The sequence below is a fragment of the Schistocerca serialis genome, chromosome 7 (genome assembly GCF_023864345.2).
Source record: "Schistocerca serialis cubense isolate TAMUIC-IGC-003099 chromosome 7, iqSchSeri2.2, whole genome shotgun sequence".
In the NCBI taxonomy this organism is placed as follows: domain Eukaryota; kingdom Metazoa; phylum Arthropoda; class Insecta; order Orthoptera; family Acrididae; genus Schistocerca; species Schistocerca serialis.
The window spans coordinates 125,567,603-125,594,323 of NC_064644.1; the positions used below are offsets into that span (position 1 = coordinate 125,567,603).

The 26,721-nt window shown below is 42.6% G+C and overlaps 1 protein-coding gene across 2 annotated transcripts in view; it reads left to right on the forward strand.

Annotated features, from left to right (window-relative positions):
* Window positions 1–220: 220 nt before the first annotated feature.
* Window positions 221–26,721, forward strand: part of LOC126412654 (lipoyl synthase, mitochondrial) — a 115,180-nt gene continuing 88,679 nt past the window's right edge. Inside the window, exons 1-3 of one of the 2 annotated variants that reach the window (XM_050082353.1) lie at window positions 221–409; window positions 479–799; window positions 1,598–1,754. In XM_050082353.1, coding sequence (XP_049938310.1) covers window positions 335–409; window positions 479–799; window positions 1,598–1,754 — 553 coding nt within the window. In that variant the 5' untranslated portion in view covers window positions 221–334. The remainder of the gene's footprint in view (window positions 410–478; window positions 800–1,597; window positions 1,755–26,721) is intronic. The other variant, XM_050082354.1, reaches the window with a different exon arrangement.

Here is a 26,721-nt window from a genome sequence, read left to right on the forward strand (position 1 = left end):
CTACTTGCGACTCTTAGTTGCGACTTGTCACTGAAATCGCAGAAAGCAGTGCTAAATTCGACCAATAGATGGCTCACGTCTTTCAGTGTGAAATACTACTTGCGACTGCTAACTGTGACTGAAATCGCAGTTAGATTCTGTAAAGTTGCTACTGTGATATCTGTGACTTCTCAGTCACTGTGATTTCTAACAGATACGCGATTTCCTGCCCACCACTAGTTGAGCGTGATGTCTGCTAGTGCAGTGTAGAGCTATACAAATTACTGTATGTTGCAAACGGATCTGTTATTGCGTACTGAAAAGTGTCACATCGTTTAATGTAATTTGAGAAGCAATGAGATTGAATCGGCTCCTTCTGTCAAGGAAGTACTGCCTATTTGGGAGTCGTTCTTCGTTCGAAGTACTGCTGGTATTTACTCTGTTTGTATGTACCATTGTGACGTGTTTACGGTTGTGACTGGATGACTTTAATTTGTAGGGTCATCGGACGAAGTATACGTTGCCGGAAAAAATTAAGAAGAAACTTGCCAGTGGCCCTGGGTTAGAAGAATTTTTGCAAGAACCTGAGAGGGACTGGAGCAATTACGATGGAAAATTGAAACGCGAGAAAGGTGAATCTGAACGATTAAGATTGCCACCATGGTTGAAAACTAACATTCCAACCGGCAAAAATTTTAGTAAGATAAAAGACCAATTACGTCAATTGAATTTACATACAGTATGTGAAGAAGCAAGATGTCCCAACATAGGGGAATGCTGGGGCGGTGGTACACATGGAACCGCTACAGCGACAATAATGGTAATTTTACTGTATATTTGATTTAAAATGATGCTGTGCCCCCAAAGCCATGGTTGATGCTTGTTTTTATCAATTCGTCTACCCCATTCTTCCTTGTGATACAACCTTTTAACTAAAACACGTAATGTTTCTGTAGAAAACTCGAGCTCCAAATTGAAGGGGTGTTAAATTACTCTTTCAGAGAGATGCAAGTAGGTTTGCAGAAATAAAGTTTGGTGGTAAAGAATGAACCTTTCACTTTGCTGCGGATTGAATACCAGTTTGAGATTTACACCTGCTGACATTCCATTGTAGACCCTTGCATTTCATGGGCAGTACTATTACTGGCTTAACTATTCATGCTAATTTTGCTGTTCACATCACACATAGTTTGCCAGTATTTCTTGTACTCTTTAAATACTACTTATGCTTTCTTGCATATAAAATTATAATACTTGGTCACTTCGCTTTTTTACAACACCGAGGAACACTGTAACAACACTGCCCAAGACAGAAAACTACCAACTTCAATGTTTACAGTTCTTGAGAATGTACTTTTTGCCATGGTTTATTGAACATACTTTGGTATGACCAAAAAACAGTAGCATATGTGTGTGTGTGTGTGTGTGTGTGTGTGTGTGTGTGTTTTGTATTGTCTGTGGTTTCTATCAATTAATATTTATTTATGGAGGACACCAGCTTGATAATTAATATTTGCTCATTGTATTGAAACTATAAGTTAATAATCTGACAATTTTTTAACTGAAATCTAAGGAAGTGTAAATATTTCTCATATAGAATAAATGTATTTGTTTACAGTTGTTGGGTGATACCTGCACACGAGGCTGTAGATTTTGCTCAGTGAAAACATCAAGAACACCTCCACCACCAGATCCAAATGAACCATTACATACTGCTACAGCTATTGCATCATGGGGATTGGATTATGTGGTTCTAACTTCAGTTGACAGGGATGGTATGTTAATTGTTAAGTGTAATCTTTCTTGTTTTTTTTTTTTTTTTTTTTTTTTTTTTTTTTTTTTTTTTTTTTATCTGTGGACATACTCAGCTAATTACATTTTTCATAGATGGGTTTAATGACAGATTTTAACAATGATTAACAAGCTAATTTAGAGTTAACATAGTTAATTTCTGTTTCATGGGTGCGAGTTGTATGTTTACATTTCACAAGGGGGCCTTATGGGCTGGCCATCGTTGATTTTCTTCATGCTTACCGAAGTGCATAATTCTTAAAAACACCTTGAAAGGTCAGAAGATTTCAAAGTGTTCTTAAGTATGACGTTTGTAACTTTTTTGACATAACTGTAGGTGGCAGAGCGCATGTCTTGTGATCATAAAGTAGCTGGTTCAAATGTTGCTAGTAGTATAATTTTTATACTTCTATTTAAATTTGATATTTATAATAAATAGAAATATTAACAAATATAAATGTTAATCAACTCATAGTGAATCATAATTTTTAATAAAAATTCCTTTTTGGTTTTAATTACTATTGGCATGAAAATGCCAGTATTAGCAATAAATTAAAATATGATGCTGAAATGCAAAATGTCAAACAGGTTTAAAAAATAATATATAAAAACAAAGATGAGGTGACTTACCGAACGAAAGCGCTGGCAGGTCGATAGACACACAAACAAACACAAACATACACACAAAATTCAAGCTTTCGCAACAAACTGTTAATTAAAAAATAATTATTTCTAGAGCTCTAAGTACGTGATTATTTTTTAATGAACATTCTTTTTTGCTAGTAAATATGGGATTTAAATAAGTCTACTAGCAAGAGTGAAACCACTGGCTTTACAATTATAAGACCACTATTCTACACTGTGACCTACTGACAACTAAGTAACAAGTGTGTTCTACTGAACAGCTCTTGGAAATCTTCTATTCTTCAGAGGTGATTTTACTTTTAAGTTGGGGGATGGGGGGCTGGGAGAGAACAGTCATACTACTTACGGAAACTCATGTCTGGACAGTGGCTTTTTTGAATTATATAAGATGAAGAAAATCAGAGAGTGCCAGTTCATGTGAAGTCTGCTTGTTATTATCTAGGTAACAGTCACACCTTGTAAGAACTTCAACCCAATGGAAGGTATAATTTTTCTCTGCATCCTTGCACTTCAAGTTGATTAAATAGAAACCAGTTTAGAAAAACAGGAAGTTCATTTTATGTACCATGTCCAATGAGTCCTGAAGGATAATAGGATAAACACTGGGGCATTTATTCTGACCTGTAAAGGCATGCATTTCTCCAAATAAAATGAAAATAATGGTCTCTGAATGTAACATAAAACTGTAAGTGATGTTTCAAAGGCTTGAACTTTGACCACATGTTGTATCGTTATATAAACAACCAATCTGCGGAGATTGTAGCTGGTCATTTTGAGAGGGTGCTCTGTATGGAAAGAAACCACTTTGCATAAACTGTAACTTACTGACTTGCCAGGTCTTTAAGAAGTAGTGCAAAACACAAGCACACAATCTCCAAATGATTAATGTACTTCCAATCTCAGAAAAAAAAATCCAGATCCATACATCCTGTACTGATAACAAAAAAAAATTGACTTGCGTAACATTCAATGTACTAAATGTAGCTAAAGTGTGTACACACTCTCCATCCTCAATAATAGGTCCTGGTGGCCTCCCAAGCATTTCGCTTCTGGAAAAAAAGATTGTCGCCCACTAATCCTTCTACATCTACACTGAGGACTTCTGCCTCCTTTCATCGAGCAGAATGGTATCCTCCATAACAAATCTGTTGGAGGTGGTGATTGGGGGGGGGGGGGGGCAGGAGGAGGGAGGAAGGCTAAACCCTATCTCTAGACCCACTCCCACATCCACGTGTTACCCCCTTCCCCCACTGGGTCATGGTTCTTTTGTGACTTCGTGCGTGACACCCTTGGGGCCTTGAGCTATTGCTGCCCATTCTTTCTTCCTGCACTGCATTTCCTTCCCTGTGCTCCTCCCTCCCCCATCCTCGCTCCTTACCCACTCCCACCTCTTCCTCTCCTCTCAGTGTTCTTAATTATGTTGACCTGGCTAACCACCTGGTTTCGCATATTCCTTACAGTTTTTTTGTTCTTGCCTGTTCTCTTTCATCCTGTTTGACATTTTTGGTCCCACCTTGGTGTTTGACCTCCACTTCTAAATTTTCTGTCTTTAATGTGAGCTATTTGTGGATGAACTCTCTCCCTAGCATCTGCAGCATGGTTTCTTCTGATTCTTCTGCCCCCCCGCCCCCCTTCCTTCCCCACTGTAGCCCCCTCGAACCCGCTAAGTCACCAGTATTGTAGTCAGTCTGTGTGGTGAGGCTGTTACGAACTCATCAGGCTGAGTTCCGTTAAAACACAGGGTTTACACTTCTGACACCTGAGCTGTTGCCTCCACCTGTATGCCTAGGAGTGGTTGCTTGTCATTTTGGAGCATTGGAACTTCCGGCAATGGCCGCCTTGCCAAATGGCTCTTGCCGTGGCTCGATGGCACCCGTGGGGAGAGCCCCTGATAGGAGCGGGTGGTATTAGGGCAGATGCTTTTTTCATGAAGTGTATCAAGCCGCAAAAATCTCTCCATTCACAAATGGCAGTCTGTTATATTGGTAACAGGTCATTGAATGCTGCTTCTTATGACCCTGCAGCCTTCCCTTCCCTGGCTACACCCTGGGATGTGGGCCAGACTTGCCGGCTTGGGGTGAAACACTTTTCCCACTACCCGGTCTGTACTAGGTTGGGTGGGGACGCATTTACCACCATAGAGCCGTTGTTTTTTGTGAAGAATATTGAGGATAAGTTGGGCAAAGTAGAGTCTCTCACTAAGAAGCTATCTGGTTTCCTGTTGATCAGAGCTTCTGATGCCATCCAGTCTGTGGCTCTTCATGCTCGTTATCATCTTGCCGATATCCCAGTATCTGTTACTCCGTGCTAGTCTCTGAATATGGTCCAAGGAGTGGTTTTTCATATGGACCTTATCCTTCAACTTGATGAGGAACTCCAGGCTAATCTGGAGTGACGCGCGCTCAGTTTTTTCACCATGCGCAGAAGGGTAGTAAAGACACATGCCGATACTGGTACCTTTATTCTGGGCTTTGAGGGAGATAAAGCCCCAGAGAAGGTCCAGGTTGTGTGTTACTGATGTGAAGTGAAGCTGTGCATCCTGCCATCCATGAGGTGCTTTCGGTGCATGCATTTTGGGCATATGTCTTCCCGCTGTACGATGGACTCTCTGAGTGGTGACTGCGGACACAGACTCCATGAGTGGAACCCCTGTGTTCCACCACCTGTGTGTGCAAATTGTCATGACTGCCACTCTGCACACTCACCAGATTTCCTAGCTTACAAGAAAGGAAAGAAGATACAATAATATAAGTCCCTGGATCGTCTGTCTTATACCGAGGCTTGTCAAAAATATGATACACTCCATCCATTGTCGATGTCTTCTACTTTTTCTATGTTACATCCGTTCGCCTTCCTTACGCCAGTCCTGTCCCCCTCTCCTATCACCCTTCCCTGCGATTCCCACTCCCTCTCGCTGGCAGAAGAAGTGTCTGGATCTTGCAGAAGCTTGCTCTCTCTCCATGCCCTGCCCTCCTCAGCCTCCAAAAGAGGAGGAGAAGAAGAAGAAGAAACACAAGTCCCAAGACACGGCCCCTGCGATGGCCCTTAAGGTGCCATCTCCTCCTTCGCAACCAGAATCTGACATCTTATTTAAGGATGTCACCCCATCCTCCTTGGTGATGGATGGTGTCCTGGTGGCATGATTGGCTGCAACTCGTTCACTGCCCATTTGGATACCCACTCCGCTATCATTCAACGGAACTGTAGTAGCAACTGCTATCACTTCCCAGATTTGCAGTCCCTTATTGCCTTTTACTCAGTAATTTGTGTTCTCCACAAATCTCACTTTATTGACGCTCACTCATCGTCCCTTCGTGGGTGTCGTGCTTTCTGTTAGCGGAACCAGGTCAGCTCTTTGAGGGTTTCCAGTGGCGTATGCATGTTGGCCTGTGCGGATATTGTCAGTACATGGATCCTCCTCCATTACACATTGGAAGCAGTTGCCATTTGGTACCAATTGGACTGTGCAATCTCTTATCTCCCTGCTGACAGGCCACCTACAACAGCTACCCTTACTGTCCTCTTCAGCAACTCTCCCCTCCCTTCCTCCTCCTTTGGGATTTTAATGCCCATCACCCTTTCTGCGGGAGTGCTTCTTCATCTAGTCGGGGGCTCCTCAGTGACCAATTTCTTGTGGATCAAGATCTGTGTTTTCTTAATTATGGTTCTCCCCTACTCATTTTAGTGCTGCATATGGCACTTTCTCTGCCATTGATATTTCGTTCTCTTCCCCTCCCCTTCTACCTTCCTTACACTGGTTGCCACATGAGGACCTCTGTGTTAGTGACCACTTCCTGTTGATTCTCTTGTTTCCTTCCCACCTCCCCATGACCAGGTTACCCCACTGGGCTCTCTGTCATACTGATTGGCCTCTATATACCTCCCAGGTCATGTTTCCACCTTCTTTGTCAGATTGCACTGGGTTCATTCCATGTAAAAGGGACCAATATTAAAAAATCCCCTCACTCGACCCTCTCCAAATCTAATGGAATTTGGTGTGAAGGTTGTATATGGTCTTTAATGAGTATATATCAAATTTCAGTCCAGTATCTTCAGTGGTTGAACTTTTAGAGGCTTTTAAAGAGAGGCTACTCACCTTCACATCGCATCCGAAAATGCAAATGTGCCAAGTTTGCTAGGCTTTTTTAAAAGTTCTAGCAGACATTTGGTCATTTACTCTAGTATACATAGACTACTTTTCATGTTGAATCACACTATGGCAAAGATTAGGGATTTAGCCACACCTACATATAGACAAGTCCACAGCTCGTGGTATTGTGGTAGTGTTCTCACTTCCTGCACACGGTGTTCTAGGTTCGATTCCCAGCACATTCAGGGATTTTCCCTGCCTCAAGATGACTGGGTGTTGTTGTGTTGTCATCATCATCATCATCATCATCATCATCATCCATCCTCATTACGGTCAGAGGAAGGCAATGGCAAACTACCTCTGCTAGGACCTTGCCTAGTCAGCATTGCAGGTCTCCTGCATTTTCCCCCTATCCTCCTTGGAGTATGGGACCTCATCATCATCAAATACAAATAAAAGGCTCTAAAGTGGGTAAAAAATTTGTCACGCTATTCTCAAAGACAAGGTTTGACTGACCACTGCTACTTTTCATGTGAACCAATCACATCAAAGCTTTAGAGGGCTAATCCTATCTATGATATCTATATGTGGATGAAATTTAACTAACATTGGATGCCTAGACGAAAAGATGTACATCTGCAAAGTTGGTCAAAATTTTCTGTGCACAAATTTTAGTGTTTTTTTTTTTTTGGGGGGGGGGGGGCAATATCTCAACTGTCTTGTTCAATCCTTTTTTTCTTGCTACAGCTGAAAAGAGCATGCTCCAAACTTTCAAAGCTATATTGTATAATTTACTGGAGCTTGAATATTGATGAGTAAGAATATCTATCAAAAGTAGGAAAAATGGATTATCAATAAATACAAAAAATTAACACAGTTTGAAGTAGTAAATCAAAAAATTCGTAATTGTAGTGTCTTTTAATAGTATAAGATTTGCCTTTGGTTTAAGGAATGTAACTGTGCTTTTGGGAAGTGTTTTTACATTATTTTACAGCATAAAATATAAATATAATAAAACCTTAGAAAATGCCCATAAGATTACAAAATCTAGATCATAATGGACCGCTATGTTGCTTTAGAACATTTTAACTCTACAGTGCGTGGTGGTGCGTATATGCATTGTCACTCAGTTTCCATCGGCATAATAAGCAGCAGTAGTTTTTTAAGGCTCTGTCCTTGCAGCAGTGATACATTGCTGAATCACCACTTTCAATTGTTGCTTTCATTGTTGGTTGTTTTCACAGTTTGTCTTCTGTTCGGTGTAATCTTTGGCGTTTACATTGTACATTCTTAGTGTTTAGTACTGAGTATTTGAATAATCAGTAATCATTGTTGTAGCTGAAGGTAAGCACTAAAACTATGTGTTTTGATACGCTTATTCGTATATTTGATACACAAACAAGTCTGAATCAGATATGCTTCAAACCAGGATATTCACGAGCTTTCAGAATTGCCTGTTACAGGTTAATAAACTGTTGTATAAAGTGAACCAAAGGACCCTTGCACCCCGCTACTTGGGCGGATCAGATGGAGTTGATTGCCGTAAGTCAGCACCATTCTATTATGGAAAAAGGCAACTACAATCAGTTAAGGAAATGTCACCAGTGGACAAAGAGCGTATATGCCTGGGCTTGATTTTTGCTGGAGATACCCAAATGTGTCCATACCATAATGGCTTGTTGATTACAAAGTTTCAATTCCTGCAGAAGACCCATTGGTAAAGAAAAACATGTAATCATGAAGGATTTAACATCAATAACCATTGCGGTGTCTCATGTATTGAAGTTACTGACTAATGATGTTTTTTAAATATGGTTGGAAAATTTGTACCAAATGTAGACATAAAGTGGCCCAAAAAGAATCATCCCACCAAGATAAGCAAGAATCACCATCCACTGAAGACATAGATGTTGTTGATGCTTGCTTTACTGCTAATACTTCATTATCATCGCTTGGAGAGTCAGTGGATTCAATGGTATACATAAACCGCAAAGTTCTGAAAGCCGAAGGTAATTGCCACAGCTGCTAGTGTGAGCCCAGCAGATATTGCTCAAATACAAATGGAAGAATGCCAAAAATGTAAAGATATGGACATCTTAATTGGAGAACTTAAGATTAAACTTCAGACGTCAAGCAGTTGCTGTAAATTTCAAAGTTTGACCCTGGCCAAATAGCTGGTCTATTGAAAAAATGGCTAAAGAATTTGCTGTTTCAAGTAAAATGGTGAAGAAGGCTAGGAAACTTAAGATGGAAGATGGGATTTTGGAAACATCTGTAAATCAAAAAGGGGTAAAGCTCAGTCTTGAAGTAAAATAAAATGTCCTCACTTTTTGTTTTGAAGATGATGAGCTTTCTGGTTTATGTCCTGGCGGAAAGGATTGTGTTGCAGTGAGAATAAATGGGTAAAAGATTCACAAACAGAAATGCCTGCTCCCTTGTAACCTGAAAGAAATGTTCATTGCTTATTGTAAGCAATATGGAAATCAACTGAGCTTCTCAAAATTTTGTGAGCTCTGGCTGAAATGGTGTACTACAAGTCTTCTGGATAACATTCAGTATGTGTATGTACAGTTCACCTAACTGTCTAATGTTGGCTTCAGCAACATCCAGCCTAGATTACTGCAAGAATTTGATGAAAAAAACTGTATGCAGTTTGGAATCAAAAGATTGTATGCAGCAACATTGTGAGGAATGGCCAGGAAAAATGCAACTAGAGGCTTTTTTTGAAGGTGCTTTTAAAGACTATGACTTGTAGAAAAACAACGGAATACAAGCAATGGGTCCATACCGACAGACACAGTAGAGACATGTCAGGAACTGTGAAAGATCTCATGGAGGCACTGATTTTGAACATCACCAATTTAAGAAGCCACCACTTTGTGCCAAAACATTAAAGTTTGTACCTTAAGCAGCTAAAAAGAAATCTTGCAGAAAATGAATTAATTATATTGATGGATTTTGCTGAGAATTATTCATTTGTTATTCAGGATGCTCTGCAAAGATTTCATTTGGAGAATAGCCAGGCCACATTGCACCCATTTGTTGTCTAGTTTGGTGATGAAGAACGTCAAGAGTATTAGCACTTGTATGATCAGCAACTGTCTCTGTCATGATGCCATTGCTGTTCATGTCTTTCAAATAAAGTTTATAGCTTATTTAAAGACAAAGCTTGAAAACATTGAGAACATTTATTTATTACTTTAGTGATGATGTTTCAGCTGCTCAGTATAAGAATTTCAAAAATTTCATCAATTTATGTCTGCATGAAAAGGATTTTGGCATCACTGCCGAGTGGAATTCTTTTGGAAGAAGCCATGGTAAATCGCCTTGTGATGGCATGGGAGGAACAGCAGAAAGGCTAGCAGCCTGTGCTAGTCTGCAGAAACCCTTAGATTCGTTCAAATCCTGTGATGATGGTATTCCAGTCAAAGTTTTTTTATGCCCCAAACGAAGAGACTAAAAAAAAATCTGCTTGATCAAGGAACAAGGTTTGCCATAGGACATGCAATATCTGGAACAAGAGAAAATCAATTTAAGCCAGTTAATTGTAAACAGCTCAGAGCAATTACAGATTCAAATGATGCTGCAGCATTCATAGTTCATGCCTTTGAAGCAGATGAAGAAATTCCAGCAATCTCAATTGCAAACTTACAACCAGGACAATATGTTGCAGGTATGTATGCCAATTTATGGTGGTTTGGAAACAAGTGAAGTTCCACATTAATAATAAGATGTCCTCATCAGCTTTATGCACCCACACTGTTCTGCTTGTTCCTTCCACTGGCCAACTGCTAATGACACTTTCTGGATTCTGAGCAACATATTTTCATGATTTAAGAAGCACCATCAACATCAGGATGACAATACAGTTATCCACAATTTTCCCTTGACAAAATTGTAGAACTGTTAAGCCAAAAATATAACTGACTCATTAGTATTTTTGTTTTGCAAATTTTTTTGTTGTGTATTATACTTGTTTTTATGGCATGTGTTAAATTAATGCTTGAAACTGATTTATATACTGGAATAAAAAAATTGATTATGGGACTTAATGAGCAAAGTGTTTCACTCTTCAATCTTCTCGAAGAGCTAAAATAATACCTTTCGAAACCTTTTTTTTTTTTTTTTTCCAGCTGCTGCAGGGGAAAAAGGATGAACAATATACAGTTGAGATATTGCTCCCCAAAAATACTCTAAAATTTGCATGTAGAAAATTTTGGGCAAGTTTGCATATGCTTATCTTTTCATCTAGGCATCTAATGTTAATTAAATTTGATCCATTTACAGACATCACAGGTAGGAATAACCTTCTGAAGTTGTGGTGTGATTGGTTCGTATGTAAAGTAGCAGTTGTTGGTCAAACCTTGTCTCTCAGAATAGTGCAACAAATTTTTTAGCCGCTTTTGAGGCTTGTATCTATACTTAGATGTGGCTAAATCCTTAATTTTTGCCATGGTGTGATTCAGCATAAAAATGTGTCGTATCTATTAAAGCAAATCCTAGCAAACGTGGGACATTTGTACCTTCGTATGTATTGTGAAGATGAGTAGCCTCTCTTGGAAATCCCTTAAAAATTCAACCACTGAAGATACTGGACTGAAATTTGGTACACAAACATCAAAGACCATATAGAACCTTCACACAAAATTTAATTAGATTTGGAGACAGTTGAGTGGGGACTCGTGGTCCCCTTGATGTGGAATGACCCATTGATGGAGTCGTACTTGATCTGTCAAGTAAGATAATGTATGCTGCCAGCATTGCCGTTCCCCATTTGACAGGCCCCGTTTGCCTTTGGCCAGTTCCATGACAGAGCACGGCTGCTGCTGCTGCTGCTGCTGCTATCTGTGATTGTAGCTGCGCCTTGTAGCATATTAAGCAGCACATGACCACTGCAGTCTTAATTACCTTTAAATGTCTCTGCACCAAAGCCTGTTACTTAATCAAACAGAGCAAATGGGTATGTTGGGAAAGCTTTGTCTCCTCTTTGGGTTCTTCTGTCCCTTCATTGCCGGTGTGGGATACATTGTGTACCCTCCAAGGTTGTCAGCGGCGGTCATCCATTCCGGACCTTGCCCTTCCAGGCGGTCTTTGTGTACAGATCCATCAGTTTTCGCAGAACACCTCATGATTCATTTTACAACAGCATTGATGTCAGCCTCCTATTGTGCTGCCTTCCTCCTCTGGAAGCAGCGGGCTGGAGCTTCCTGCTTATGTTTTACCCCTTGTCGGGTTGAATGAGAGCTTCATCTGGCACTCTCTTCTTCCCATAATCAGCTCCTGGCCCTGGTTCCATCCATAACCAATTGCTTCCACACCTCAATTCTCTGCATGATCAATATTTCCTTCAGGTGTTTGACTATATTTGGCTCCAAGGCATTTTCCCCTCTCAGTGGAGAGACAGTTTTGTGGTTCCCATCCTTAAGTCTGGCAAGGGTCTGTTGTCCCTTGATAGTTAAGAGCCCATCAGCCTGAACAATGTTCCCTTTAAGTTATTCGAATGGATGGTGGCTCTTCGGCTCAATTGGGTCCTTGACTCTTGGGATCTTTCATCTCTCTATCAGTGTGGCTTTCAGGAGCGATGATCTCCGATTGATAATCTGCTTCATTTAGAAACCACAGTTTGGCAGGCCTTTACTCAGTGCTGCCATTTGATTATCTTGTTGCAGTTTTCTTCGATCTTCGTAAAGTCTATGACACAACTTGGCACCATCACATCCACCTTTATGCTCCGAGGATGGGGTCTGTGGGGCCCCCTACTGATTTTTATTCGCCAGTTCCTGCCCCACTGGTTGTTCTGAGTTCAGATTGGCACTGTTCTCAGCTCTCAGTGGACTTACGAGAATGGCGTTCTACAGGGCTCAGTATTAAGTGTCCTTTTTCTAATCGCTATTAATGGACTTGTGGACTCTGCGGGATTGTTGGTCACACTGGTTCTGTATAGGGGTGATTTCTGTATTTGGGATAGCTTCCATTCGGTGGCCTCTACAGAGCAGCAGCTCCAGTGCGCGATTCCACATGGACACATACACATGCGGTTTTCAGATCTCTCCCCGTAAGTCAAGGGTGGTACATTCGTTGCTCTACTACTACAGTCCATCCTGATCCACAGCTCTACATCAATGCGCAACACCTGCCCATGGTTCCCCAGTTCCATTTCTTGGGTTTTCTTTTTGACAAGCTTACTTGATTGCCCCTTATCCGTCGTTTGAAGGTTGGCTGTTTGTGTAAACTCAATGGCCTTGGCTTCCTTACCCACACGTCTCGGGTTGCGGATCATTCGACCCTTTTCTGCCTTTACCGGGCATTAATTCTGTCCTGTCTGGACTATGGCTGTCATGTTTATGGATCAGCTACCCCTTCCACATTGCTCCTCTTGGACCCGGTTCACCATTGTGTTCTCTGTTTAGTCACTGGTAATTTTCACCTTAGCTCTGTCGATAGTCTTCTGGTTGGTGCTGGGGTCCTTCCCCTTTCAATTTGGTGCTCCCACCTGCTGGTTTCATATGCCATCACTATCTAATCTTCCCCTGCTCACCCTTCCTAGTCTGTTCTTTTTCCAGCTTTGGGCCATCACCTGCCAGCTGCTTGCCCTCGGGTGGGTTTACCGGTTGGGTTCTGCCTCGCTTCTCTCTACCGTAAGTTTCATCTTCCCTGCTTGTCCTCTTCCACATGTTCTCTTTCGCCGCCCCCCCCCCCTCCCCTCCCCCCTGCTTAGTTCCGCAGCCAGGGATTCAGATGGATCTTTTCCAGAATGAAAGCTTCTATTGCTGTTCCGTTGTTTGTTTCGAACACTTGAATGGGAGTTTCAGGATGCCATCGTTTTTTACACTGATGGCTCTAAATCTGCTGATCATGTGGGATAGACCTTCATATCGTCTGTTGGCACAGAACACCATCTCTTGCATGCTGCATGTGGGGCGTTTAGTGCAGAATTGGTCATCTATCGGGCCCTCGTTTTATTAAACAGTCCTCCCTCAGCTGAGTTTTGTTATGTATGGACTCAATGAGTGGCCTTCAGGCTATCGCTCAGTTTTCCCCTCCACCCCTCAGTCTCTGCCATCTACAGCCTCCTCGCTGATCTTGCTGATGCTGCTTGTTTGGTTGATTTCCTTTGGGTTCCTGACCACATAGGTATCTCAGACAATGAACTTGCTGATCGTCTGGCTGGTGAGCGGGGGGTTCTCCGTGACCCCTCTGGGGGTGGATTTACGGCTTTCCATCAAATCCCTTTTTGCTCAGTCGTGGGCTGACTCTTGGGAGACTACCTCCTTGTCAAGTAAACTTCATGCAATCAAGGAGACTTTAACCATGTGTTCTTACCTGTGCCTCGTCCGGCAGAAATCTACCATCCTCTGCAGTCTTCGTATTGCCCATACTAGGTTGACCCATGGTTTTTGTACTCCGCAGTGTGCTGTCCTGCCCCCCCCCCCTCCCCCCACCCCAACCTTGTGTAGTTTTGGGGCTCCTCTCAGTGATCCATATTTTGCTGGACTGCCCCTGCCTTTTGGCCTTTCACACTAAATATGCCCTCTCACCTCTCTTGTCACGGGTTTAGTGGACGATCCTTGCATGATTTCGTCTGTTCTTGGTTTTCTTCATGAAAGTGGTTTTGTGCTCTCAGGTATATGTCCTTGAATCTTCCTCTGGAAGTAGTTAATGATTTAGCATAGGCGTTGGTTATGGAGGCATTGATGTTACTTCCACGCTGGCCAGGTTCTTCCTGCCTTTAGCTACATTTTGTCTGGTCTGTTTGCTGTTTTGTTTCTCCTTTTCTTGTGTCTTATTCCGCTGTTGTTGTCCTCATTGTATCATGATAATGGTATGGTGTGTGGGTGTCGGGACGAGTCGAGTTGGTGGCATTGCTCCATGACCCTCAGTACGTAGCGTTTCTGGGGGCACCCCTGCTCTCCCTGTTTCCACTGAACCCTCTCCTGTTCTTTGCTCTTTCTGCTGTCCCAACATCCCCTTTCCCTCTTTGTTTGCATGCTGACTGGACTGCGCTGTTTGCATTGTTCCTCCCTTAATTTCTGCCATCCTAAATCATCTGAAGGTCAGAGAAAAGACAAAATATACACATTGCTTTAGAGCAACATTGCCAGTAAAAGTAATTGAAAAACAATATGACGGCTAATAGGTACCTTTGTTTGCAGCTAAATCAAAGATGAATCCAGTGAGATTGTATGGAAAAAGGAAGTGTAAAACCACAGTGTTTCCTCCTCTGGGCACTCTGCTTTATGACTGTGACAGTTCAAGTTTGGAGTTAGAGATTCTAGTGGACAGTTCTAATGAAGATCCAGATTACCAGCCTCAAACTTCATGAAATAATCTTTTGACAGTCATAGGAGAAACTGATTCTGAAGTTGATGAAGTGGCTTTTACACATCACAAATGCAACATAGTGGCACACCGGGACCCTCAAGCTCCAACAAGAATAGAGCTTCCCCAGCAAGTCAGTTCAAATGGGTGAAGCAAGACCTTATGTGTGTGTATTCAGATCTTTCTCATGAATTATGTGAATCATGTAGTGAAACTCCTTTACAATACTTCAGAAAACTATATGACACTGAGATGATAAAACTGATTGTCAATCAGACAAACCTATATCCTCTGCAGCAAACATCATTGAATACAAATGTAAATGATATGGGGCAATTCATTGGCATGCTAATTTACATGGGTGTAATAAATTTGCCTTCACATACCGATTATTGGGCTCAGTCTGCTAATATAGAAAAAATATCCAGTGTTAAGAGTTTGAGAAGATTTTAGAAACCCTGCAGATACCATCACTTCTCAAATAATGAGAATTCTGCCAGTTCTAGGGACAGGTTGGTGAAAATTAGACCTGTTCTGGATGCTGTAGTGAGCAAATGTCAAAACCTTCATGCAGAAAATATTCAGTCAATGAAATTATGTTTCCGTATAAAGGTACAAGGGCTGGCAAATTTACGTCAATATATTCGGAACAAACTCCCCAAATGGAAGTTCAAGACTTTTGTATGAGCAGCAGTGTCTGGAATTGTATATGATTATATTTCATATACTGATAAATGTGTGATTACAGACTTATCAGAAGATTCAAAGAAATTTGGAATTGGTGGCCAAGTTGTAATTCTGCTATGTAAGACAATAGCTCAGCCGCTAAACCAAAGAGTGTACTTTGAAAGCTCCTTTTCCACACTGGAACTGTTCATTTTCCTGACAAATAAAATGGACATAGATCTCTGGGAACAGTACATAGGAACTGCATAAAAGATTTCCCACTTGAACCAGAGGTCACTACTGAAACGAGGTTGGGGAAGCTATGATTATAGGTTGGATGAAAATTACGGAATCATCATAGGTGGACAGATAACAAGGTAGTGTGTTTAGCAAGTTCATTTTGTGGAATAGAACCAGTGAAGTCTGTGAAACGTTGGAATACTGTTAAAAATGAAAGACAGATGTGCCATGTCCAAACATTGTGTCTACAATAAACAGAGTGCCTCAAAGCATTGGTACCTGAGAATTTTTGGCTGTTTATTGGACCTGTATGCTGTCGTTGCATATTTGTTTTTTTGCAGTGACACCTGTGATATGAAAATTTCATTAAAATCATTTCGAGTAGACATTGATGATGCTTTGATGGATGCAAACAAAAAGAAAGCAGGAATATCTAGTAAGGAGTCGCCAACTTCTAAGAAGAGAGAGAAGATTCCAGTGCCTGTACAAGATGTGAGGTTCGATGGCCTTGATCACTGGCCCATTTGTGGATGAAAGGGTCATTGTCATTATTGCCCAAGAGGTTACTCAAGTCTTGTGTTCCAAGTGCAGTATAATTTTGTGTTTTGTGCCTGGAAGAAATTGTTTCAAAGCTTTTCATACAAAATGTAATTGAAATGTGAAATTATGGGAAATTATCCATCACTGGTAATCTTTGTTTCCAGTTGTTGTATGTATCAGGAGACTGATATTCTCATGTATAAAGACAATAAGTTGGTTATGGACACATTTATCACAAATGAACTGAAGTGAAGCAGAAAGTAGATTGCCTTCAAATTTCAGTATATCAGTCTCACTCTTTGGCAATGTTGCTCTCAAGCAACATTCTGTATTTTTTATGTAATGAATAAATATTACAATTAAAACATTTATCATCATTATTCTAAGTCTATATAATGAGGACAAACCAGGAAAAGTTTTTTTCTCTACATCTTTTATATTTTCCAAATAAAGGGTTAACTGAAACTAAAACTCTGAGAAAAGAAGAAGAAAACAAGGTACAAAGTTTAAAGAAAGAAGGAAACAAAGGGGCAGATTGATCTGGTAACACTAAGGACTTCAGATTCTTGAATATCACAAATGGAAATAAAAGATTGGCTACAATCCCAAGTGCTATCAGCTTACATTGAAATGTGATATAAATATTTGCCATTTTCACCTTCCCCTTCCCCCTGATTGCTCACAGTGATTATCTGATGGAACTGCAATAACCACTTCCGACACTGTGCTGAATGTAATAACATCCTGTCCAGTGGTTGGCGATGCCCTGCAGGAAACAACATTCTCAGCATACAGCTTCCTATAATCTACATTAGTCTTATTTGTAATTATTTCTTACTATTACTTACTGCTAATGTCTCTATTTTTCTTTTTCTTTAAAATCATCTGGCTGTTTGTAATAGTAAGACTGTGATTATTGCTGATGCTTGATTACATTACTCTCACCTTCTTTATTAACTATGTTAACTCCTAATGAGAAAAATTACAACCAGTGTAATTAAATTGATTTCTAATTGATTTGTAGCTTTTTATGCAGTCTTATAGTTGTGAAATATACTTTTCTCTGCTTGTGCAATTGGCCCTGTAAATTGTCCTACTTTTTCTTGCCATGCTAAGCTGTACAATGTGTGACAGATGGTTAATTATTTCACAAGTGTCACTAATTTACCCATATCTTCTCCCAGTGAATAGAATACTCCTCCTATTTACCTTATATCTGGAATCTCAGAAAACTTTAGCTCTATGATCTTCTCTCCTTCAGAGATCACTAATGAGGTGTGTGATATTGTGGTCAATCCTGAACGATGTGGGTTAGTGTCCATCACTTCATGTAGAGGCAAACTTGTCATATGGCCTCCCACAGGCTGCCTAGAAGCACTTGGCATAACTGTTTGTAGCATATTGTAATTTGCAATCAATATCTGCACATCTTGAACTGGGCCTTCTTTTCCACCAACAAAACTTTCACACAATCAAACTGTCTGGAACTTATCTCAAACTGTGTATATAATTTGCATATGTTAATATTCCACTGGAGAAAAATATAAAAGTATGAGAAAGATAATAGCTGGCCATTACCTATCTCTTCTGAAGGGCTGACTGATTGGACAAATGCTGCTGGGTTGTTGTTGCTTATACCGGTATGTGATCTGACCAAAAGCCCAAAGGTGTGAGCGCATGGAACCCTAATGAAGAAAGATGGGTGGAATTCACCTTCATTGAAATAGGTCTACAAAGCCAGAAGTTTAACTGGTCTTGTCTATAAGCTTCCAAAACTTAGCTTGGTGACTTCCTTCATCAAAATTATTCACTTCAGTGTTGACACGAATATTTCATTGAAAAGGAGACAAGAACATACTTGTTGAAAGACACTACTTTCTCAATAAACTTTAGAAGATCGATTATCTGCAATAATGTGAGTATTCTCCAGTTGAGATGCACATCTTAAGGGTATAATTTGCAATGAAAAAGATAGCCAAAGTAAGAGATATAGGAGAAACCTTTATAGTTGAGCTCTTTGAACGTGTGATTAGTTTATATAACAGTAGTTTGACCATGTATCTCCCTTGTTGATATTTTTGACTTCTTCACAAAGATTGTAATAATGCATTTAAAATTAAAAATATAATCTCTTTTATGCTACATATTAAGAGTTAACTTTCCATACTATTTGAAGCATAAAATGAGATGTATTTCCCTCCTCTTTAAATACGTCAATATCTCTGTTATAACGTCAAGTTTAACACACATATTTTAGAACGACACAACACATATGTCACTGAGTAAGTTGACAAGCAAGACATGTGTACACGTTAGCATTCGAATGAGCACTGAGTCCCAGTCTAGCGGCCGCTGGCCGCTTAGGTGGCGCAGCTGCTGCATGGCTGGCAGACAGCGCCGCACGTAGGGGATGCGCGTAATTGCGCGGTGGCGCTGTGAATGATCGGTGAGTCACAACACTTTTCTCCCCTTTTGAAATTGTTGCACTGGTCCTGATGGAGCTGTCCTGGAGATGGCTAATGTCCATAGGCGTTGTTTGACTCGCCGTAAAGTCTCGAGGAGGAGGCTTCCCGTACGGACGGAAGTGTCCCCGATGATAATGGGTCGAGATGACAGGAGACGTAGGGGTCGAATCTGCTAGGGGCCCCATGCACCAATCTGCCCATTGCGGCAAGTCCAGTTGATATGACAGGAGACATGGGTGATGTGTCGGCGTCCGTTGGAAGAGGAGGCGAGTAGATTTGCTCTGACAGAGGATGGTCATCTGGTTTCTACATGGGCACGTTTCCTGGTGGTGTCCGTTCTTGTGCTGGCATCGCGATGACGGTGAGAGGGCTGCGTTGTGAGTATTGAGAGATGCCAAGATCCCGAGCATCAGGTAGAGCCGAAGGTGGTGTAGCGGCATTCGGAACAGGCGTTGCCGACACACGAGGCTGAAGCTGGTCCGAATGACGCACTGCAACACCCGTGTCTGTCTGGATTTCATACAGGCGTCTGCCACGGTGTCGTAAGATGCGGCCCGGGCTCCATTTTGCCCGCTTGCCATATCCCCGTACCCAGACGAGGTCGTCGGTGGTGAACCGACCAAGTGAAGGCACCCGCGGTCGTGAGGTGGAAGGCTGCAGGAGATGAAGTAGCGTGCGGGGCTGTCGGCCATGTAAGAGCTCAGCCGGGCTGTGGTCGCCCATGGGGGTGAAATGGTAAGATGCCAGAAACTAGAGAAGCGCATCATCAGCAGCAGAAGAAGTCAGAAGTTTCCGCATCTTAGCCTTAAATGTGCAGACCAGTTGTACAGCCTCACCGTTTGATTGTGGATGGAACGGCGGGGCTGTGACATGCATAACGCCGTGCCGAGCACAAAAATCCGCAAATTCGGAAGAGACAAATTGCGGACCATTATCAGTAACAAGAGTAGAGGGGAGGCCTTCCAAAGAAAAAATGCGGGCGAGAGCACTGGTGGTTGCCGCAGTGGTAGGCGACGTGCAACGGACAATGAAAGGAAAGTTAGAGTAGGTGTCAATTACGAGGAGCCAATAAGTACCTAAAAGGGTCCCGCAAAGTCAGCATGAATGCGCTCCCAGGGCTTCTCAGGCGAAGGCCATGGTGACAAAGATGACTTCGGGGCAGCGGCCTGTGACGCACAAGGGCCGCAGGCAGCAACCATGTGTGCTATTTCAGAGTCGATGCCAGGCCAGTACACATGACGGCGTGCCAAAGATTTTGTGTGAGACACACCCCAGTGCCCTTGGTGAAGGAGGCGCAAGACCGAAGCACGCAAAGATGCAGGTACCACAACACGCGGCGAAGCATTGTCAGTGGAAAGGAGGATAACACCATCCCTAGCCGTGAGGCGGTAGCGCAAAGTGTAGTAGTTCCGCAACGGATCAGAAGTCACCATCCCTAGCCGTGAGGTGGTAGCGCAAAGCGTAGTAGTACCGCAACGGATCAGAAGTCTTTGCGGACGGCCGATCTGGCCAACCCTTCTGAATACAGTGTAAAACCCGGGAGAGGGTAGGGTCAGAACCCGTAGCAGCCACCAGCCTGTCCCTAGTGATGGGGAACCCGTCCACAACCCGCTGCTCGGCAACATCCAGGTGGAAACACAAAAGTTTGTCCCTATCGAATGCCAGATCAGGACCCATGGGAAGGCGAGACAGAGCATCAGCATTTGCATGTTGAGCCGTTGGCCGGAAATGAATTTCATAATTGAAATGAGACAAGTAAAGAGCCCAACGCTGGAGGTGGTGTGCAGCCTTGTCGGGAAGTGATGTTGATGGATGAAACAAGGAAACAAGTGGTTTGTTATCTGTAACAAGATGAAATTTTGAGACACAGAGAAAAACACCAAACTTATGAAGAGCATAAATAATGGCCAAAGCTTCCTTTTCAATTTGAGAATACTTTTGTTGGGCACCCGTGAGCGTTTCGGAGGCATAAGCAATGGGTTGTTCCGAACCGTCAGAAAAACGGTGGGCAGGGACTGCACCGACCCCGTATTGAGAGACATCTGTGGCAAGAACAAGATGTTGACCAGGTCGATAAGTAGCCGGGGGGGGGGGGGGGGGCGCCTGTTTCAGCATAGTCTTCAATTTCTGGAAAGCCGCATCGCATGACATGGACCAGTGAAAAGGCACGTTTTTATGCAATAGGCGATGCAATGGCTGAGCCACCAAAGCCGCAGACAATAAAAACTTGTGATAGTATGCTATTTTCTCCAAGAAGGCCTGCAGTTCCTTAACAGATGTAGGGCGAGGAAGGACATCGATCGCAGCGACAGTTTGCTGAAGCGGACGAATACCATCCTGAGAGAGTTGAAACCCCAAGTACGTGATAGATGCGTGAAAAAATTATGATTTCTGAAGCTTACACTTAAGACCGGCAGTCTGTAAGACATGAAAAAGTGTGCGGAGATTTTGAAGATGTTCCTCAGTGGTGGAGCCAGTGACAACAACATTTCAGCAAAGGACAAAACCACAGGATCCTTCAAAGGAGCCAATTGCGACAACAACTGATACATTTGAGGTGAAATTCAGGAAAGGAACAGAGACTTACATGGTTGTTCTTCCGTGACATGAAATGCCAAGAAGTGCTGTCGAAGACGTTTTTCATAATCAGACCAGTCTTCCGCCGTCTCGTCGTAAGGAGGAAAAGGAGGTATAGCCAACGACGAGAAACGCCCCGCGTTTGACGCTGCGACGAAATCGCGAATCACCACTGTTAGAAGTGTTTGCTGTTCAAGGAGATTTTGCAATAGTTGCTCGACAGTAGCCATGGAAACCTGTGGGTCAGTGGTGAAAAGGAAAAATCCCATCCTCATTGCCAATTGTTATAACGTCAAGTTTAACACATATATTTCAGAACGACACAACACATGTAAGTCACAGAGTAAGTTGACAAGCAAGACATGTGTACACGTTAGCATTTGAATGAGCACTGAGTCCCAGTCTAGTGGCCGCTGGCCGCTTAGGTGGCGCAGCTGCTGCATGGCTGGCAGACAGCGCCGCACGTAGAGGACGTGCGTAATTGCGCGGCGGCGCTTTGAATGATCGGTGAGTCACAACACTTTTCCCCCCTTTGAAATTGTTGCACTGGTCCTGATGGAGGTGTCCTGGAGATGGCTAACGTCCATAGGCGTTGTTTGACTCGCCGTAAAGTCTCGAGGAGGAGGCTTCCCGTACGGACGGAAGTGTCCCCGATGATAATGGGTCGAGATGACGGGAGACGTAGGGGTCGAATCTGCTGGGGCCCCATGCACCAATCTGCCCATTGCGGCAAGTCTAGTTGATATGACAGGAGACATGGGCGATGTGTCGGCGTCCATTGGAGGAGGAGGCGAGTAGATTTGCTCTGATAGAGGATGGTCATCCGGTTCCTGCATGGGCACGTCTCCTGGTGGCGTCTGTTCTTGTGCTGGCATCGCGATGACGGTGAGAGGGCTACGTTGTGAATATTGAGAGATGCCAAGATCCCGAGCATCAGGTAGAGCCGAAGGTGGTGTAGCGGCATTCAGAACAGGCGTTGTCGGCACACGAGGCTGAAGCTGGTCCGAATGACGCACTGCAACACCCGTGTCTATCTGGATTTCATACAGGTGTCTGCCACGGTGTCGTAAGATGCGGCCCGGGCTCCATTTTGGTCGCCTGCCATATCCCCGTACCCAGACGAGGTCGGCGGCAGTGAACCGGCCAAGTGAAGGCACCCGCGGCCATGAGGTGGAAGGCTGCAGGAGATGAAGTAGCGTGCGGGGCTGTCGGCCATGTAAGAGCTCAGCCGGGCTGAGCTCCCCTCTCTCCATCCCCCCCCCCCCCCTCTCTCTATCTCCCCACTCTCTCCATCTCCCCCCCCCCCCTCTCCCAAATGTACTTCGGATGTTGCCTTTGGAATGTCTAGGCAATACTCAGTTTCTCTCCATGTCTTTGCCAACTTAGTTGCTGTCACTGTTTTTGCAGTACTGTAAGAGTTTGCATGTCAGGAACTGAACACTTTATCCTTACTGTAACCTCACAAAAAGTAACAGAAGGCATATGTCTGGTTAGTGTAATGGCTATAATGTTGGACTGTCTCTGCCTATTCATGTGTCCAGAAAGATTTCAGCCACAAACTGACAATCAGATCACCCTTGATGTGTGGTACACCATCTTGTTGAAATGCTACACATGGTTGAAACTCCCACAACTGAGGTGCAACAAAGTTCCAGCAGGTCTAGGTAAACTGTAACCATAATGCTAAGCTGATGGGGAAAATAAAAAAAAGATACAATCCAATAATTGCGTTGTGCATTAAGCACACTTTTGGGCTCTCCCTTATGTGGTGTACAATGATATCTAGACATTGTGCCTGTTTACTTTCCTGAAAATGTGAAAAGTCATTTTGTCAGAAAACAAACTTAATAAATAAATCACTCTTTGTCTGCACCGATTCGTTCCAGCATATTCCCAGTAAACTCAGTAGGTCTAGTCCTATCATCTGGCTACAAGGCTTTCAAGAGCAGCAGTTGTATGCATGGATGTGCGGCATTTTTGTGTTAAATCTTCACTAGAATACTCTGAAGTATGCATGTTTCAACAGAAACATGGCATATCAGTTTCCATGGACGGTTTTGAAATGCTGTATGCATGGCATAAACAGTGTCATAACTCTCCAGGTACAGATTCTTGCCTTACCATCAACATTGCCACTCTCTCTTAACTTTTCATACTTTCATTTGATGCACTTCATGCCTGGTAGATATCAACCATAGGCATAATGGAGCTGTCAGTGAATTGTTTTAGTTGCTGTGTTTAATGAAACCACAAAAGTTATTGCACTTTCTGCTGCATAGATGGCATTGTGACAGCAGTGCTTCTAAATTGTGCTACCTACAGTGTGTGTGTGTGTGTGTGTGTGTGTGTGTGTGAAAATCCACCATATGGTGCCTGGCGGAGGGTACGTCGTACCACAACTAGCATCTTCTCTCCCTGTTCCACTCACAAACAGAACGAGGGAAAAATGACTGCCTGTTTGCCTATGTACGAGCCCTAATCTCTCTTATCTTATATTTGTGGTCTTTCTGCGAAATACAAGTTGCCAGCAGTAAAATTGTACTGCAGTCAGCCTCAAATGCTGGTTCTTTAAATTTCCTCAGTAGCGATTCACAAAAAGAACGCCTCCTTTCCTCCAGAGACTCCCACCCGAGTTCCTGAAGCATTTCTGTAACACTCATGTTATGATCAAACCTACCAGTAATAAATCTAGCTGCCCGCTTCTGAATTGCTTCTATGTCCGCCCTCAATCCGACCTGATAGGGATCCCAAACACTCGAGCAGTACTCAAGAGTAGGTCGTTTTATAAGCGGTTTTCTTTACAGATGAACCACATCTTTCCAAAATTCTACCAATGAACCGAAGACGACTATCCACATTCCCCGCAACTGCCATTGCATGCTTGTCCCACTTCATATCGCTCTGCAATGTTGCGCCCAAATGTTTAATCGACGTGACTGTGCCAAGTGCTACACTACTAATGGATTATTCAAACATTACAGGATTCTTTTTCCTATTCATCTGCATTAATTTACATTTATCTATATTTAGAGTTAGCTGCCATTCTTTACACCAATCACAAATCCTGCCCAAGTCATCTTGTATCCTCCTACAGTCACTCAACGATGACACCTTCCCATACACCACAGCACCATCAGCAAACAGCTGCACGTTGCTATCCACCCTATCCAAAAGATCATTTATGTAGATAGAAAACAACAGCGGACCTACCACACTCCCCTGGGGCACTCCAGATGATACTCTCACCTCCGATGAACACTCACCATCGAGGACAACATACTGGGTTCTATTACTTAAGAAGTCTTCGAGCCACTCACATATTTGGGAACCAATCCCATATGCTCGTACCTTAGTTAGGAGTCTGCAGTGGGGCACCGAGTCAAATGCTTTCCGGAAGTCAAGGAATATGGCATCCGTCTGATATCCTTCATCCATGGTTCGCAAGATATCGTGAAAAAAGGGCGAGTTACGTTTTGCAGGAGCGATGCTTTCTAAACATTTCTAAAGCCGGGCTAATGCATGGACAGCAACTTCTCTGTCTCAAGGAAATTCATTATATTCGAACTGAGAATATGTTCGAGAATCCTGCAACAAACAGATGTTAAGGATATTGGTCTGTAATTTTGAGAATCTGTCCTTCTACCCCTCTTATATACAGGCTTCACCTGCGCTTTTTTCCAGTCACTCGGGACTTTACGTTGGGCGAGAGACTCGCGATAAATGCAAGCTAAGTAAGGAGCCAATGCAGTAGAGTACTCTCTGTAAAACCGAATTGGAATCCCATCAGGACCTGGCGATTTATTTATTTTCAACCCATTCAGCTGCTTCACAACCCCAGGGATGTCTATCACTATGTCCTCCATACGGGAATCTGTAACAGACTCAAACGGTGGTATGTTTGTACAATCCTCCGTGAAAGATTTCTCAAATGCTAAATTTAAAATTTCAGCTTTCGTTTTGCTGTCTTCCATTGCCAGGCCAGATTGGTCAGTGAGTGATTGGATGGAAGCCTTCGACCCGCTTACCGATTTTACGTTAAGACCAGAATTTCCTTGGGTTTTCAGCAAGATCTTTTGCTAAGGTATGACGGTGGTAGTGATTGTATGCTTTGCGCATCGCCCTTTTTACAGCAGCACGAATCTCTACTAACTTTTGCCTGTCCTCATTCTCCCGATCTTTCTTGTACCGCGAGTGCAACTGTCTTTGCTTCCTGAGCATTCTCCGAATTGCGCTGTTAAACCACGGTGGGTCTTTTCCGTCTGTAACCCTTTTTTTCGGCACATACTTCTCCAATGCGTGATTTACAATGTGTTTAAAATTTGCCCATAATTCTTCCATGTCTATCGTACCGGAAGTAAATGAAGTCGATTCATTTACTAAGTGGGATGCTAACAATGGCTTATCTGCTCTTTCTTGTAAGAATACTCTCCTCGCCTTCTTGACCAACTTTTTAACTTTTGTAACCATAGTCGTAATGACAACATCATGATCACTAGTCCCTGTCTCAACATTGACACCGTCGATGAGATCGGGTCTGTTTGTGGCTACCAGATCTAAAATATTTCCCATTATGCTTTGGCTGTCGATTTAGGCTGTCGATTTAGCTGCTCAAGACAGTTTTCGGATAATGTTTTCAAAGGTAATTACCATCCATAAAACTTTGAGGTAAGCTACCATTATCAACAAACTGTATAGCTGTATTTAGCATAGTTCCTTAGAAATAAAGTTTTGTAATCAGGAAAACACTTCATACTCACCCTGTTTTCTTTTTATGTTTTTGTTCATTGCCTAATGTGTACGAGGTCTGTTCAAAAATTTCTGGAACATTTGTAATTTTGCGTCAATGGTATGTCGGAGCAAAATGCGGTTGGCATCCCTACACTCGCTTGTGTTGAATGTGTAACTGCCAAAAGTTTCATTGTTGTATGTCTGTTAGTTATTGTTCAATGCTGTATCGAGGACATTGTTTGCACAGTTTGTGAATTACATGATGGCAGAGTTAGAGGAGCAATGCGTCTGCATTAAAATTTGCATGAAACTCGAGAAAATCCTTAGAGACACACACCAAGTGATGCAGGAAGCCTACAGTGATGAGTGCGTAAGCTGTACTCGGTGCTATGAATGATTCACTTGGTTTAAAAGTGGCCAGACTGAAGTTAAAGATGACTGTCGTTGAGGATGCCCTTTGATGTCTACTGATGGTGCTCATTTCAGTAACATCAATGAAGTTGTGTGTGCCAATTGAAGACTGTCTGTTCAGGAGATGGTAGAAGAATTAACATTTGAGTTGGATCGCGTCATGAAATCCTGACACAGTGACATGGAATATGTTGTGTTGTCGCCAAGTTCGTGCCACTGCTCGTGTCAGGACCAGAAAGACCTTTGCCTTGCAAACTGTGAATGAAGAGC